The following is a 13,903-nucleotide window of genomic DNA, read 5'->3' as shown; positions in this document are numbered from 1 at the left end:
GCCTCCCAAGTAGTTGGGACTATAGGCGCCCGCCACAACGCCTGGCCATTTTTTGGTTGCAGCCATCATTGTTGTTTGGTGGGCCCGGGCTGGGGATTCGAACCCACCACCTTAGGTGTATGTGGCTGGCGCCTTAGCTGCTTGAGCCACAGGCGCCAAGCTGACTCCTGGGCTTCTAATGTCGCATAAAGGTAGTCATATTAAGTTTAAACATACAGCTATTGATTACTTTTCCGTTTTCTCTTTACGAAGCATATTCTGTCTTATTTGTCCTCATAATTAGTCCCACAAAGTGGGGGCAAAGCAGGTGCTTTTCACTTTTTTGTTTTTAAATTATTTTTGAGACAGAGTCTCACTTTGTGTCATGCTGAATAGAGTGCTGTGGCTTTGTAGTTAACAGCAATCTCAAATTCTTGGGTTCAAGTGCTTCAGCCTCTTGAATAGGTGGGGACTATAAGCACCTGCCAAAATTCCTAGCTAGATTTTTCTGTTTTTAGAAGAGATAGGGTCTTGGTCTTGCTCTTGCTAAGGCTGGTGTTGAACTGAGCTTAAGCAATTCACCTGCCTTGGCCTCCCAGAGAGCTAAGGTTATAGGTGTGAGCTACCATGCCTAGCCACTTTTCACATTTTTTAAGTGAGAAGCCTGAGGCTCAAAGGATAAATGACTTGTATAAGGTCAAATGGCTGCTAACTTAGGTTTTCTTTAGTTTTTTATAGATAGTGTTCAAATAAAAATCTCCTATTGGTGGCTTGGCACCTGTAGCTCAAGTAGCTAGGGCTCCAGCCACATACACCGGAGCTGGTGGGTTTAAATCCAGCCTGGGCTTGCCAAACAACGACAACTACAACCAAAAAACAGCCGGGTGTTGTGGCGGGTGCCTGTAGTCCAAGCTACTTGGGAGGCTAAAGCTAGAGAATAGCTTAAGCCCAAGAGTTGGAGGTTGCTATGAGCTGTGATGCCGTGGCACTCTACACAGGTCGACAGCTTGAGACTCTGTCTCAAAAAAAAAAAAAGAAAAGCTTCTATTGAAGTTGCATTCACATCCAATCATCCTCTGGGGGGAGATTTTCTTTAAATCCTAAATTATTTTCAAAATCAAAGTGTTCCATTGTGTGTAGCGTATATAGTGTACTGAGTATACAGAGGACCTCTAGGGAAAGAAGACAACTTATGAGGAAAGGGCAGAGAAGCAGGGAAAGCAGAGGATATTTGAGGAAGTACGAATAACTTACCTTTAGCAGTCTTTCTTCTCCCCCAGTACTGCCTTTGAGGATGTGACTTATGATGGCTATTTGGGTACATGGGCAGTAATAGCAAGTCCTCTGGCTTCCTTACTTCTTGACCAAGTCATTCATGTAGGCCCATAAAGGACTTGAAGCAGGAAAGGACATGGCTCAATAAGAGATAAGATGTTATTTAGGTGGGCAGTTTGCCAGAACATTGAGACCATACTATCGCAGTTGGGATACTGCTGCCTTAGTCCAGGTCAGAGATTTAAGTGTATCTATTTCTTGATATTTGCCATAAAAAAATTTTCATGAAGCATTCAGCTTTCAGGTAGGCTCAACACCAGAGCCAGTAAAAAACTTCTCTGCTTCCTTGGAGCATGGGAGCGGGAAGAAGGAAGAATAAAAGGTGTATGTGGGCCAAGGACCTATAGTTGTGGTCCTGATGGCTGTTTTCTCTTTTTCACCAGTGATTGTTCTGGAAAAGTAACTCCTTTGAGAAGAAACTTACCAGGATTTATACATTCTAGTAAGTTTTGAAAAAAAGATCAGTTTGCATTTTTATATTATTTATTGATTGGTCTTTTGAAATGATCAATAGAGCAGGAAGACCAGAGTTCAGTACAGGCAAATAATCAGAAGAGTCATGATATTAGGTCATTAAATCTGAAATGTCCCTAGCACTCTGGGAAGCCTGGGTGGGTGGATTACTTGAGTTTGGGAGTGAGACCAACCTATGTAAGAGGGAGACCCTGTCTCTACTAAAAAAAAGAAAGAAAGAAAGAAAGAAAAGAATACTAGCCAGGTGTAGTGGCTGATGCCTGTAGTCCTAGCTACTCAGGAGGCTAAGTCAAGAGGATCCTTTGAGCCTAGGAGTTTGAGGTTGCTGTAAGCTAGAGTGAGGCTGTGGCACTCCAGTGAGGGCGACAGAATTAAGACTTATCTCCAAACCCCCCCAAAACAAAACCAAACTATAATGTCCAATTTTGAATCAAAAGTTTAGTGTAGGGCAGTGCTTGTGGCTCAAAGGAGTAGGAGGCTGGCCCCACATACTGGAGGTGGTGGGTTCAAACCCAGCCCTGGCCAAAAACTGCAAAAAAAAAAAAAAAGGTTTAGTGTATTATATCTCGAACAAGAGGCAGTACCATTAATCAAAGTATGCATATAAACTGTCAACAGGGTTTTGGTATCTTAATAGTGGGTTGTGGGTGCCAGCAGTGAAGAAACCTAGAGAGTAAGTAGTCATGAAATCTCAAAAGGCATTTTATACAGCTTGTTGAGAACTGGATATTTTTCCTTATAAGAAGTGTAAAGCCTGGAAGTAGTGGTAGTCGGTTGGTACAATATCTGGCGAATATGCTAGATGACAGAGTTTCCGAGTCCAGCTTGTGTAGTTCAAGCACCATTGTTTGTGTGACACTGTTGTTTTGCAACACGATTGGTCTGTCTCTGTTGATGAATCTCAGTTTGCGTTATCTCAGGCATCCTCATCATTTCGTCCAGTTGATATCACTGTAATTGATGACCAGGTTTCATGAAGCTATAGTGGAATAATAGCAGTGCTGGACCATGAGACCTATTAGCTTTTTGATGAATATTCAATTTTGGATGACTTCTTTGATCATTGTGCTGAATACTTGTGATTGTCAAAAAAGAACCCATTTTTTGTCACACATAACAATACAGCATAGAAATGGTTCACCTTTATGTTGCAACAGCAAAAAAAGGCAAGCTTGAAGCTGGGCACAGTGGCTCACACCTATAATTCTAGCACTCTTGGAAGCCAAGGCAGGTGAATCGCTTGAGCTCAGGAGTTCAAGACCAATGTGAGCAAGAGTGAGACCCCATCCTACTAAAAATAGAAAAATTAACCAGGTGTGTGGCAGGCATCTGTAGTCCCACTACTCAGGAGGCTGAGGCAAGAGCCTCAAACTCTTGAGCTCCAGAGTTTGAGATTTCTGTGAACTATGATGACACCATGGCACTCTAGCCAGGGTGACAGTAAGACTCTACCTTCAAAAAAAAAAAAGTGCTTGAAGTAATTTGAATAAACATTTGGCCAGCATACTTTTAAACCAGCAGTTTTTAAATTTATCAAGTGTAGAACACAAAGTCTTAACAGTGATTAAATGAGGTAAAAGCTATGTTAATTAGTTGGATGTAAGTACTCCAATTTGTAAAAAAAATCAACACATTGAATCCCACAGAAGCATAAAAGTATTCATGATCTATGTATATATGACTTAATAAAAAGAAAAAAACCAGTATTTTTTTTCCTGAACCTTTTTTAGATTCTTAAGTAAATGTGGGAACTGCTTGTATTTGGAGGTTGGATTTTTCTTTTTTTTTTTTTTTTATTGTTGGGAATTCATTGAGGGTACAAAGAACTAGGTTACATTGATTGCATTTGTTAGATAAAGACCTTTTTATAAGTGTGTCCTGCCCCCAAAAAGGATTTTTTTTTTTTTGAGACAGTATTATTTTCTCACCCTCGGTAAGAGTGCTGTGGCAGTGTCACACTGCTCGCGGTAACTTCCAGTTCTTGGGCTTAGGTGATTCTCTTGCCTCAGCCTCCTGAATAGCTGGGACTACAGGCACTTGCCACAATGCCCGGCTATTTTTTGTTGTGGTTTGGCTGGGGCAGGGTTTGAACCCGCCACCCTCGGTATATGGGGCCAGCGCCCTAACTCACTGAGCCATAGGCACCGCCCAGCCCAAAAGGGATTTTTTAAATTTTCTTTTTAAACTTAATCTTTGGTTCTCTTAAACAGGGTTCTCTCTTGACTTAACATTTTCATTTGTATTATTTCTAATTGTTGTTTATGCTTTTCATTGCTATTAAATTGCCATCATTTTAATATTTAGTTCTTTTGATGACACTATATTTAAGCTTTATATCATAACAGAAAAAGCCCTTAACTAGCAGACAAGAGGGTGCACATGTTTGCTGCTAAATAGTCCTTGTGGTGATTAAATTCTGTAGTCTCTTCCAGCTCTAGATACCTTAAGATTGTGGTAAAAGTTGACCATAATTGGTGTTTTAAGAAAGGATCCTGCCCTCTTTTTTTTTTTTTTTTCCTATTTCAAAAGTATTCCTAAAGTAATACTTTAGGCTAATTATTTTGTTTCAGTGATTTAATGTGTTTAATACTGAATTGCAAGGTCTTAAAACTAGGACTTCAATTTGCTTCCCCAGCCATATCCTGCAAATGAGACTTCTAAACTTGCCTCTGAGAAGGTGAATGACTATGAACATGCAGAAAAGTACATGAAGAACAGTCAAGCGAGGCTACCTTTGGTGAATTTTCATTTTTTAAAGTATTGTATAGAAAATGAAAAAAAAAACCATATAGCGACTTAGATTTATTTCACTTCTTTATAATGTTTGATCTCACTGACTAACAAATCAGATGTACAATATTCTGTTTTCGCTAAGGGTGACTTGTCATGACTGCTGGCTTAGAGCATTCTAAGACAGAATTCAGAAGTCCATGAATTTAAATGGAGAAAATTACATCTTCATTTTTCTACTTTCTATGTGAAAGCCTCCACTTTGGTATTAGTGGTAGCTGTGACTTAAATAAATAGAAATTACAGATTATTTTGGTAGTGCATTTCTGCTAACATCTTAGGATATTTATTTATATATATCACTTTTTGATACTTAGTAAACACTAATTGCTGGAACTGCCACTAGATCTTGTTAGTCAATGGAATGTGCAAAGCAAGAGGTACTTTTTTTTTATATTGTGATAGCTACTTAAATATAATTTATTTTTTAAGTGTATATTATGTACTTTTTTTGTGATTCCTTTGAAAAAAATCATAAAAATCTTAGTTCTTCCCTCAGTACCATTTGATGTTTCAAAATTAGCATCTTTATTCATTTTCCAAGTTTAAATACAGATACTTTTTCTAGTTACACACAAATATTCTGTTTATACACTCACCCTTTAGTTGAGAACTTATAGACTAGAGAATTTGTCAGGGAAGCAAAAGTGTTGAGACAATGTCCTTGAAAGTTAATCTTGGCTTGGCATCCGTAGCTCAGTGAGTAAGGGTGCTCACAGACACTGAGGGTGGAGGGTTCAAGTTCGGCCCAGGCCTGCTAAACACTGACAGCTGTAACCAAAAATAGCCGGGCATTATGGGTGCCTGTAGTCCCAGCTACTTGGGAGGCTGAGGCAAGAGAATCGCTTAAGCCCAAGAGTTGGAGGTTACAGTGAGCCATGACGCCATGGCACTCTACTGAGGGCAACACAATGAGACTCTGTATCTCAAAAAAAAAAAAAAAAAGTTAATCTCATTGATTTCTTTCAAGTGCTCAGATCATAATACTGTTAACAATGAATTGTATGTATATTTCCGATGAAAATCTTTTGGCCACTTTTGTTCTCTATTGAAAAATAATCAAATGTTTACATCCATGCTGAATCTAAAATTTCTTTGTTTTTGTTTTTAATTTTAGGGAACTCTAAGTAAATCAGAATGGGAAGCTACAAGTGAGTATATCATCATTATAGGTTAACTGACAATTTAAAAGATTCTGTTTGAAAACTTAAGTTTTTCTGACTAGATCGTATGTGTGTGTGTTTGTGTTTATGCACACAAATGTACGTATATCCTTGCATATGTCTAATCCCCCTTTCTTACATACCTGTGTATACGGTGTGTAAGATATTGCTTAGCATGAACTTTCAGGAGCATATGTATATGCTTTCTTTGCCTGTTTGTACTAAATAGCCATGTCTTTATACTGTATTTACTTCAGATTTATTTCTGATGAAATTTTTGGCAATAAAACACTTCACGTGTTTTATTTGATCTGGTCACTCTGCTTCTGCTGTTGCCAGTGAAGGCATAATACTAGTGAAGCTGCAATGAACAGGGTGTTGTTAGAGGTGTGTATGACTGGGAACAAACAACTTAGGTCACAGAGTTAATGTGTAGTTAGCTAATCTGAATTATCTGTCATTTTAACCATGGCCTCATGGAAGCCCTTGTGAAGGGAAAATTTTATAAGAATTACTGAATTGGATAGATAGGAAAAGGAAAGATGACAAATAGGGCCAGGAGTTTAGCCTATTCGTGAGTATTGAGACCCTTAATAGAAGGGGATTGGAGGATGTGTTATAGACGTGATCATCCTCAACTCGGGGTAGGAACATAACCTTCACAGTTCATTACTTTTTCCTTGTGGTGGAGACTGGCCCTTTATCTTGTATCCTGCTAATTCCAAAGCATAGTATAGGTGGTGGTGGTGGCACAGGCTGTAGTTTAGAACTTTGTTAAGTATGAACTTAATAGTCATAACATACAAATGAATAATTAGATATAATTAGATAATATGTGAAGAATTAGATGGCCCTAGATAGTTGAGGAAGAGACAGGTTGGATGTATGAAAAACAACAGAAGAGCAGTGGTCAGATTATAGCCAGGATCCAGCATTCCAGGATCAAGCAACTCTTGGATGATAAACCAATCCAAGCTGCGGGGCTCTGTGAGCTAGGGAGTGTCTTGCCTGGTATCAGAAATCTAACAAATGTTAAGAAAGTGACATTGTAGACTGCTATGGGTCTGATCATTAAGCTTTTAACACTAGAGCCTGCTGTTCCTCTGTATGATGGTTTAAACAAGAAACCAAAGTAGACTATTGCCACCAATTTCTATGAAAAAGAAGTAGCTCAAGATTTGTTTCTTTAAATCTCAGTTGAAATGCCCACATCAAAGGCATTTTATATGTATAATGAGTGGGACTTTGGAAGTTTTGAGTTGGAAAGAGAAAATTACTGTGTATTCGAAATCAGACTCCAGCAATTTAGTGGTTTTAAATGACTGTCAACAAGGACAAGACAGGACTGAAGGGTTGTTTGCAGTAGGTATGGGTGTGTAGGGTGTGGGATTTGGCAGGCTGGACTGCAGAAAGATGACTTGAAGTGTGGGACAAGGTACGTGATGTTGGCAGTTGGGAGTCTGCATGCTGTGAGTACTGTTGACTGCTTTGCTTCCTTATCCTCCAGTAAGGGTTGCAGGGTTAATCATCCTGCCTACTTTCTGTCCACCTGTTACTGTACTGCTAGCCACATTTCATTTCAACTGAAAGAAATCAAAAACTAGTAAATACAGAGTAGGAGAATAGCATGACCAAAGTAATGCTTTAAAAAAACTAGTGTAGAATCCTTTGCAGAAACTAGTGTAGAAACCAGTGTTAGGTTGGAAGGGCAAGAAGCTAGAGTCCGGTAAGACACTCAGGCAGTATGCCTGCAGTCATCTGCCCTCTGTCAGTAGTCACCTCAGGGACCAAGGTCTCCAACTCAATGGCCTTACCTAGACTCAACATAGAGTGCATGTATTGAACAGCTGTGTGATGTTTTCAGGATTCATGATCTTCTCAGATATTTTCTTACCATAAAATCTGTTATCTTATTAGAAGATACACAGCCATGCCTTGGAACTAATATAGATTTGGTTCAGACCACAGCAGTAAAGCAAATACCATAATGAAGTGAGTCATGTGAATTTTTTTCATTTCCCAGTACATATAAAATTTATGTTTACACTATAGTCTAAAGTGCACAGTAGCATTATACCTGAACAAGCCATGTATATTTCTTAATTAAAAAATACTTATGGCTAAGAAATGCTAGCATTACCCGAACCTTTAGCAAGTCCTAATCTTTTTGTTGGTGAAGGATCTTTCCTTAATATTGATGGCTACTGACTGATCAGGGTGGTGGTTGCTGAAGGTTGAGGTATGCTGTGGCAGTTTCTTAAAATAAATTTGCTACCTTACTTGACTCTTTATTGCACAAAAGACTTCCCTGTAGTATACCATACTGTTTGATAACATTTTGCCCATAGTAGAACTTCCTTCAAAGTTGGGAGTCAACTTCTCTCAAACCCTGATGCTGTTTTTGTCACCTAGTTTTATGTAATAGTCTAATCCTTTGCTGTCATTTCAACAGTATTCATAGCATGTTCACCAGGTAGATTCTATCTGGGGAAACTACTTTGTGTGCTCTTTCATAAAAAATAATTCTTCATCCATTCATGTTTTATCATGATCTTGTAGCAATTCACTCACTTTTTCAGGCTCCATCTCTAATTCTCGTCCTCTTGTTATTTTTGCCACATCTTCAGTTGCTTCCTCTACTGGGGTCTTGAAGCCATCAAAAACATTCCTGAGAGTCAGATTGAATTTCTCCCAAACTCTTGTTATTTATTGTTAATAGTTTGTTGTCTTCCCCCAAATCACAAGTGTTCTTAATATTGTTTAGAATGATGAATTATTTCCAATAGGTTTTCAATCACTTTTGCCCAGATTCATCAGAGGAATCACTGTGTATGACAGCTGTAGCCTTACAAAATTTATTTCTGAAATTATGGGCCTTGAGGATGGAAATAACTCCTTGATCTACTACAGGCTACAGAATGGCTGTTATCAGGCATGAAAAACAAAATTAAAACATAATCTCTTTGTAAATCTTCATCAGAGCTCTTGGGTTACCCAGGTGTATTGTTAGTGAGCAGTAATATTTTGAAAGGAATCTTTTTTTTTCTGAGCAGTAGGTTTCTTTTCTTTTTTCTTTTTTTTCCCCTTGAGACAGAGCCTCAAGCTGTCACCCTGGGTAGAGGGCTGTGGCATCATAGCTCACAGCAAACTCCAACTCTTGTGCTCAAGTGATTATCCTGCTTCCGCCTCCCAAGTAGCTGGGACTACAGCCACCTGTCACGGAGCCTGGCTATTTTTTGTTTGCAACTATTTTTGGTTTGGTGGAGATGGGCTGTATTCAAACACGCCAGCTCCAGTTATTGTGGTTGGTGCCTTAACCGCTTGAGCCACAGGCGCCAAGCCAGCAGTAGGTTTCAATAATAGACTTTAAACATTCAGTAAGCCATGATGTGAGCGACAGATGTGCTGTCATTTAGGCTTTGTGATTCCATTTAGAGAGCACAGGCAGAGTAGATTTAGCATAATTCTTAAGGTCCTATGATTTTCATATTGGCAAATGAGCATTGATTTCAATTACAAGTCACCAACTGCATGAATGGCCCCAAATGAGAGAGTCAGCTTGTCCTTTGAAGCCGGGCATTGACTTCTCCCTAGCTAGGAAAGTATTAGATGGCATCTTCCAATAGAAGGCTGTCTTGTCTACACTGAAAATCTCTTGTCTAGGGTAGCCACTTTTCCTCAATTATCTCAGCTAGATTTTCTGGGTTATTTGCCTATAGCTTCTTCATCAGCACCTGCTGCTTCACTTTGTACTTTTATGCTTTGGAGACAGATTCTCTCCTTAAACCTACGAGCTGCTGGCTTCTGGCTTTCCTTCTGCGGCTTCCTCGCCTCTCTCCTCTATAGAATTCAAGAGAGTTAGAGTCTTGCTTTGCATTAGGGAATGTTGTGGCTGGTTTGATCTCTGAAACTTTCTCCACAGGGTGATTTTGCCTTCCTATCTTTTGTACGTTCACTGAAATAGCACTTTTAATTTCCTTCAATAACTTTTCCTTTGCACCCACCACTTTTCTGTTTGGAACAAGAGACTTGGCTCTTGGCCTTCCTGGGCTTTAAGCATGCCTTCCTCACTAAGCTTAATCATTTCTAGCTGTTGATTTAAAGGGAGAGATTTGCCACTACTCTTTTCACTTAAACACTTAGAGGCCACTGATTTGCCTCATTTCAGTATTGTTTTTCAGGAAATGCAGAGGCCCTAGGAGTGAGAGAGATGGGAAAGGGTTGATTGGTGGAGCAGTCAGAACATACACGACAATTATCACTGAAGTTCACTGTCTTAAATGGGCATGGTTTATGATATCTCAAAATGATAGTAACATCAAAGATCACCTTAACAGATACAATAGCAATGAAAAAGTTGGGAATATTGTAAGAATTACTAAAGTTTGGCAGAAAGATAGGAAGTGAGCACAGGCTTTTGGGAAAAAATGGCTCTGATAGAGTTGTGTTCAACTCAAGGTTGTCACAGACCTTTAATTTGTAAAAAGCATAGTTTGTGTGAAGCACAGTAAAACAAGGTATGCCTGTAGGAGATTTGAATGTCAGTGTGAGTTGGGACAGGGAATCCTAAATTTATTCAACTATCTTTGAGTCTCAGGAAGAAACTTTATTTAAGGGAGTCTATTCTTGGGACCAAATACATACAGAAATATTGTTGGAGCCAGATGAATGTCTCTGGGTATTGGCTGTCTGGTGGCTAGCTTCTGGTTCACTCTCTTTTCATCAGGCCCCACAGCACAACAGTTAGATGAATTTTAATGTGTTATGTTACTTACGTTGCTTATATTTCTTATTAGTAATATATATTCCTTATTTTTTCTGAAATGTTCTGCCAGTGAGTGCTGTTCAGTGTAGTGTGATAATTCTACCTACCTACCTCAGTGCAGTTAACAGGATTTGAGTCATAAGATAGTTTTAGAGTTTTTGGGTTTTTTTTGAGTTTTTTTTTAAACTTTTTACCTCCAACTATTTTTAGAGGTTTTTAGTTAATTAATTTTTAAGACAAAGTCTCACTTTGTCACCCTGGGTAGCATGCAACGCATGTCCTAGCTCATAGCGACTTCAAACTCTTGGGCTTGAGAAATCCTCTTGCCTCATTCTCTTAGCTGTCTGGAACGACAGGCATGTTTCATCATACCTAGCTATTTAGATGGTTTTTAGAACTTGAATTGGTTTTCCCTTGGACTGTGATGTCCCTGTCACTGGAGGTAGAACTTGTTTCCCAGTGTACATAGATCATCTCTTATCTGCCTGAAAATGACTAGAACAGTAGAGAGTAACTCTAGAATTAGTGGGATATTTCCTCTTCAAATGCTACATGAGAGCTGAAGAATTTTCACCAAATTCTGAATAGGATTGAGATTTTTGATTATCCTAAAGATATGAGTAACTAAACACTAACTTTTATTTATTTCCTTTTTAGGTATTTACTTGGTTTTTGCCTTTGAGAAGCAGCAGTGAGCACACAGGCAGTAGTCCCAGAGGAGCTGTGCTCTGACGTGCACAGATTTGAACATCTATTTCAGATACCTTTGACAGCACTCTTGTTTACTTTAATTCTAAATGTACAGGATGCTGCCAGAAACTCCACTGTATAAATTCAACATTGCTGTCTGTGATAGATGAACTTTTGTGTGTGTATATAAAAATGAGTTTGGGAATCTTTGTCTTTAAAATCTATTTTCAAGTAATGTCTAAGAATTCCATTTGCCTCTACTCTCTTAGCTCTTAAAAATTATGACTTCTAAAAGCAACTGAACTCCTTTTCACAGTGCTCTGATTTATCCAATGTGTGTTTACAGTATTAAGTTTATTGCAGTTGTAGAGTTGGTTAGAGCATGTCCTCCACGTGCTCATCCCTACAGCTTTGTTGCAGAGTGTCTTTCAGGATTAAGTGGATTGCATTCTGTGCAATTGAATGTTCATATGTATTGTTCAAGTTGCAAGTTTAAAACTCAGTTTAGATGGTCATAAAAGTTACTTAACTAGAATTTTAAGCACTGTATTGCATTTCAAAATAACCATTTGCTGATACGCTGCAATCTGAGCTCATTAGAACATTTTATATGGTGGCACAGAATTAGTTTGGGATTTAGGGGCTTCCTGTTAAGAGTTTCCTACCATAGCAGTTTTTCCAGTTATCAAGATTGAAATTAGGCACATTGACCTTTCCTCATGGAAGAATGATACCATGGTTATTTTTCTCAAGATTCAGTGAAAATTCTTCCCATACACAAACCTGTTGCACTTTTCTTTTTTTCAAATTTATGCATGGAACTGCAGTAGGAGTTTAGGGCTATAAAAGAAGCAAATAAATAGATTTCATATTAATTCTGACTAATGGTATGTGCCCGCCTCAGCCCAGAAATAAGCAATTCCTGTTTCTCTGGTACAATAGTACTTTGCACAGTAGGGGCCATTTTCTAATCACTGTTCAAAATTTTTACATGCCATTTCAGAACTATTATAATTGTCAGTCATATAATATTCTTCCAAAACTTAGGCCTATGTCAACTGTTGTCGATACAGCACTGCTTGTGAGACTATCAGTTTTTAGGTGTAGTGAAAAATATAAGAGCAAGGCAGAGCAACTGCACATTCTTTTAAGAATTGCGTATTTAAAGCACGATTTACAAGAACATTACTTTCTGTTGTTATTCATAGTACTTGTTTTAAAAACATGGTTCTTAATTGGGTTCTGAGACTGACGCACTACCTGCTATACAAAGAGGCAGGTTTTAATTAGTTCAGATCTGTTGGTTGGTTGTGGTATTAGACTGCCAGACCTTTTAACAAGAAAACATGGGTTTCTTCATTTGTTTCTCTTGCAGTCTTTCGATCTCCAAACTGTACCAGTTTATAAAAATTAAGTCTTTTTGCCCTGGTAATGGTTTTCCCTAAGTTATTTGGGAGATAAATAATAGCACGTATGACTATAGTAGCTGCCATTAGCTAGCAAAACTTTGTTAATAGTGCTGGGGAGGTGGAGAAAAGGAGTTCTTTCCTTTACATATTCAGGTTCTTTTTGGTTTCAGGGAAGGGCCAGAGGTATTTTGATAGTTTGGTAGGTATAGAAAGCTTTATCATCATTTCCTGTTGTTCTCTTTTAGTGGTGTAAGTTAACGGTAATAATGCGTATATTTATAACCCCTTTCAGCCTTTTCCACTCATCTGTTAATTTTGGGAAGAGAAGAATCCCCTAAAAGATGGAGCAACTGGGGATAGTACAAAACAGAGTGAATAGAAAGGTGGAGTTCCTACGGACTTCAGTGAGAAGAGAGAGCTAGACTCGGTCTATGAAGGGGCTCATAAGGATGGAGCCAGCTTTTGCAGATGCAGGAGAGGCTGCCAAGGAGCCTGAGGGCACGCGTGAAGGAAGCCATCCTTTCCCTTAGCTTTGTTTGCCTGTTACCTTGTCTGTGCAATTAAGTGTCTGGACAGTAATTCAAAAAGAATAAGGAAAAGGACTGGAAAAGGTGGCCCCTGCCCACCCTCTTTCATCACCAGGGTGGTAGTTCCTGTCCCTATTCAAGATTGTGGTGACCAGTACACAAGGGGTATGGCTTGTCATTGGTGGGCCAGGAAAAGCACTTGTTATACCAAGTTCAGTGAAGTGGGTGGTTTCTGGGAGTAGCTGCTGGACATTCCTAGTACTGCTGTGCAGTTACCTTCCAATAATGAAGTTTTTAATAGAAATGAAGATCAAATTAGCCATTTATGGGAGTGCAGAACCAGAGCTTTGGGATGTTTGGCCTGGGAACAGGGCGGGTTATAATAGAACTAAGAGTGCTGGCTGACGTTGAATTCTTTGGGTCTGGAATAGTGGTTCTCAACCTGTGGGGTCATGACCCTTTTTTAACAATGAAAGTACATTGTGGTATTAGGAAGGTTGAGAAGTGCTGGTCTAGAATATACTCAAGGAATGGCACTGATGGCCACAGTATTCAGGAGGAGAACTTGGCAGTTTCCTGTGGCATCTGAGGGGCTAACCTACAGAGAGTGCTATAAGCCTGTCAGAGAGTGACTTGGGTACCATACTGTCAGGCAAGGCCCTCCTGTGTCTCTAGTGCCCACCATGCACTGGGTATAGCAGGGGTCCTCAAACTTTTTAAACGGGGCCAGTTCACTGTCCCTTAGACCGTTGGAGGGCTGGACTGTGGGCC

At 39.2% G+C, this 13,903-nt stretch overlaps 1 protein-coding gene across 2 annotated transcripts in view; it reads left to right on the top strand.

Moving 5' to 3' along the window:
* The window catches only part of RNMT (RNA guanine-7 methyltransferase), a 29,749-nt gene extending 18,247 nt beyond the window's left edge, over positions 1 to 11,502 (top strand). For both annotated transcript variants that reach the window (XM_023519462.1, XM_012811828.1), the window contains 3 exons: positions 4,424 to 4,525; positions 5,696 to 5,729; positions 11,164 to 11,502. In XM_023519462.1, the coding sequence (XP_023375230.1) occupies positions 4,424 to 4,525; positions 5,696 to 5,729; positions 11,164 to 11,201 (174 nt within the window). In that variant the 3' untranslated portion in view covers positions 11,202 to 11,502. The remainder of the gene's footprint in view (positions 1 to 4,423; positions 4,526 to 5,695; positions 5,730 to 11,163) is intronic.
* The last annotated feature ends 2,401 nt before the right edge of the window (positions 11,503 to 13,903 follow it).

This window comes from Otolemur garnettii, unplaced genomic scaffold, assembly GCF_000181295.1.
Source record: "Otolemur garnettii isolate 467f Iridium unplaced genomic scaffold, OtoGar3 scaffold00176, whole genome shotgun sequence".
Classification (NCBI taxonomy): domain Eukaryota; kingdom Metazoa; phylum Chordata; class Mammalia; order Primates; family Galagidae; genus Otolemur; species Otolemur garnettii.
Note: the sequence above shows the minus strand (reverse complement) of the source record. Positions and strands in the feature narration are given on the sequence as shown.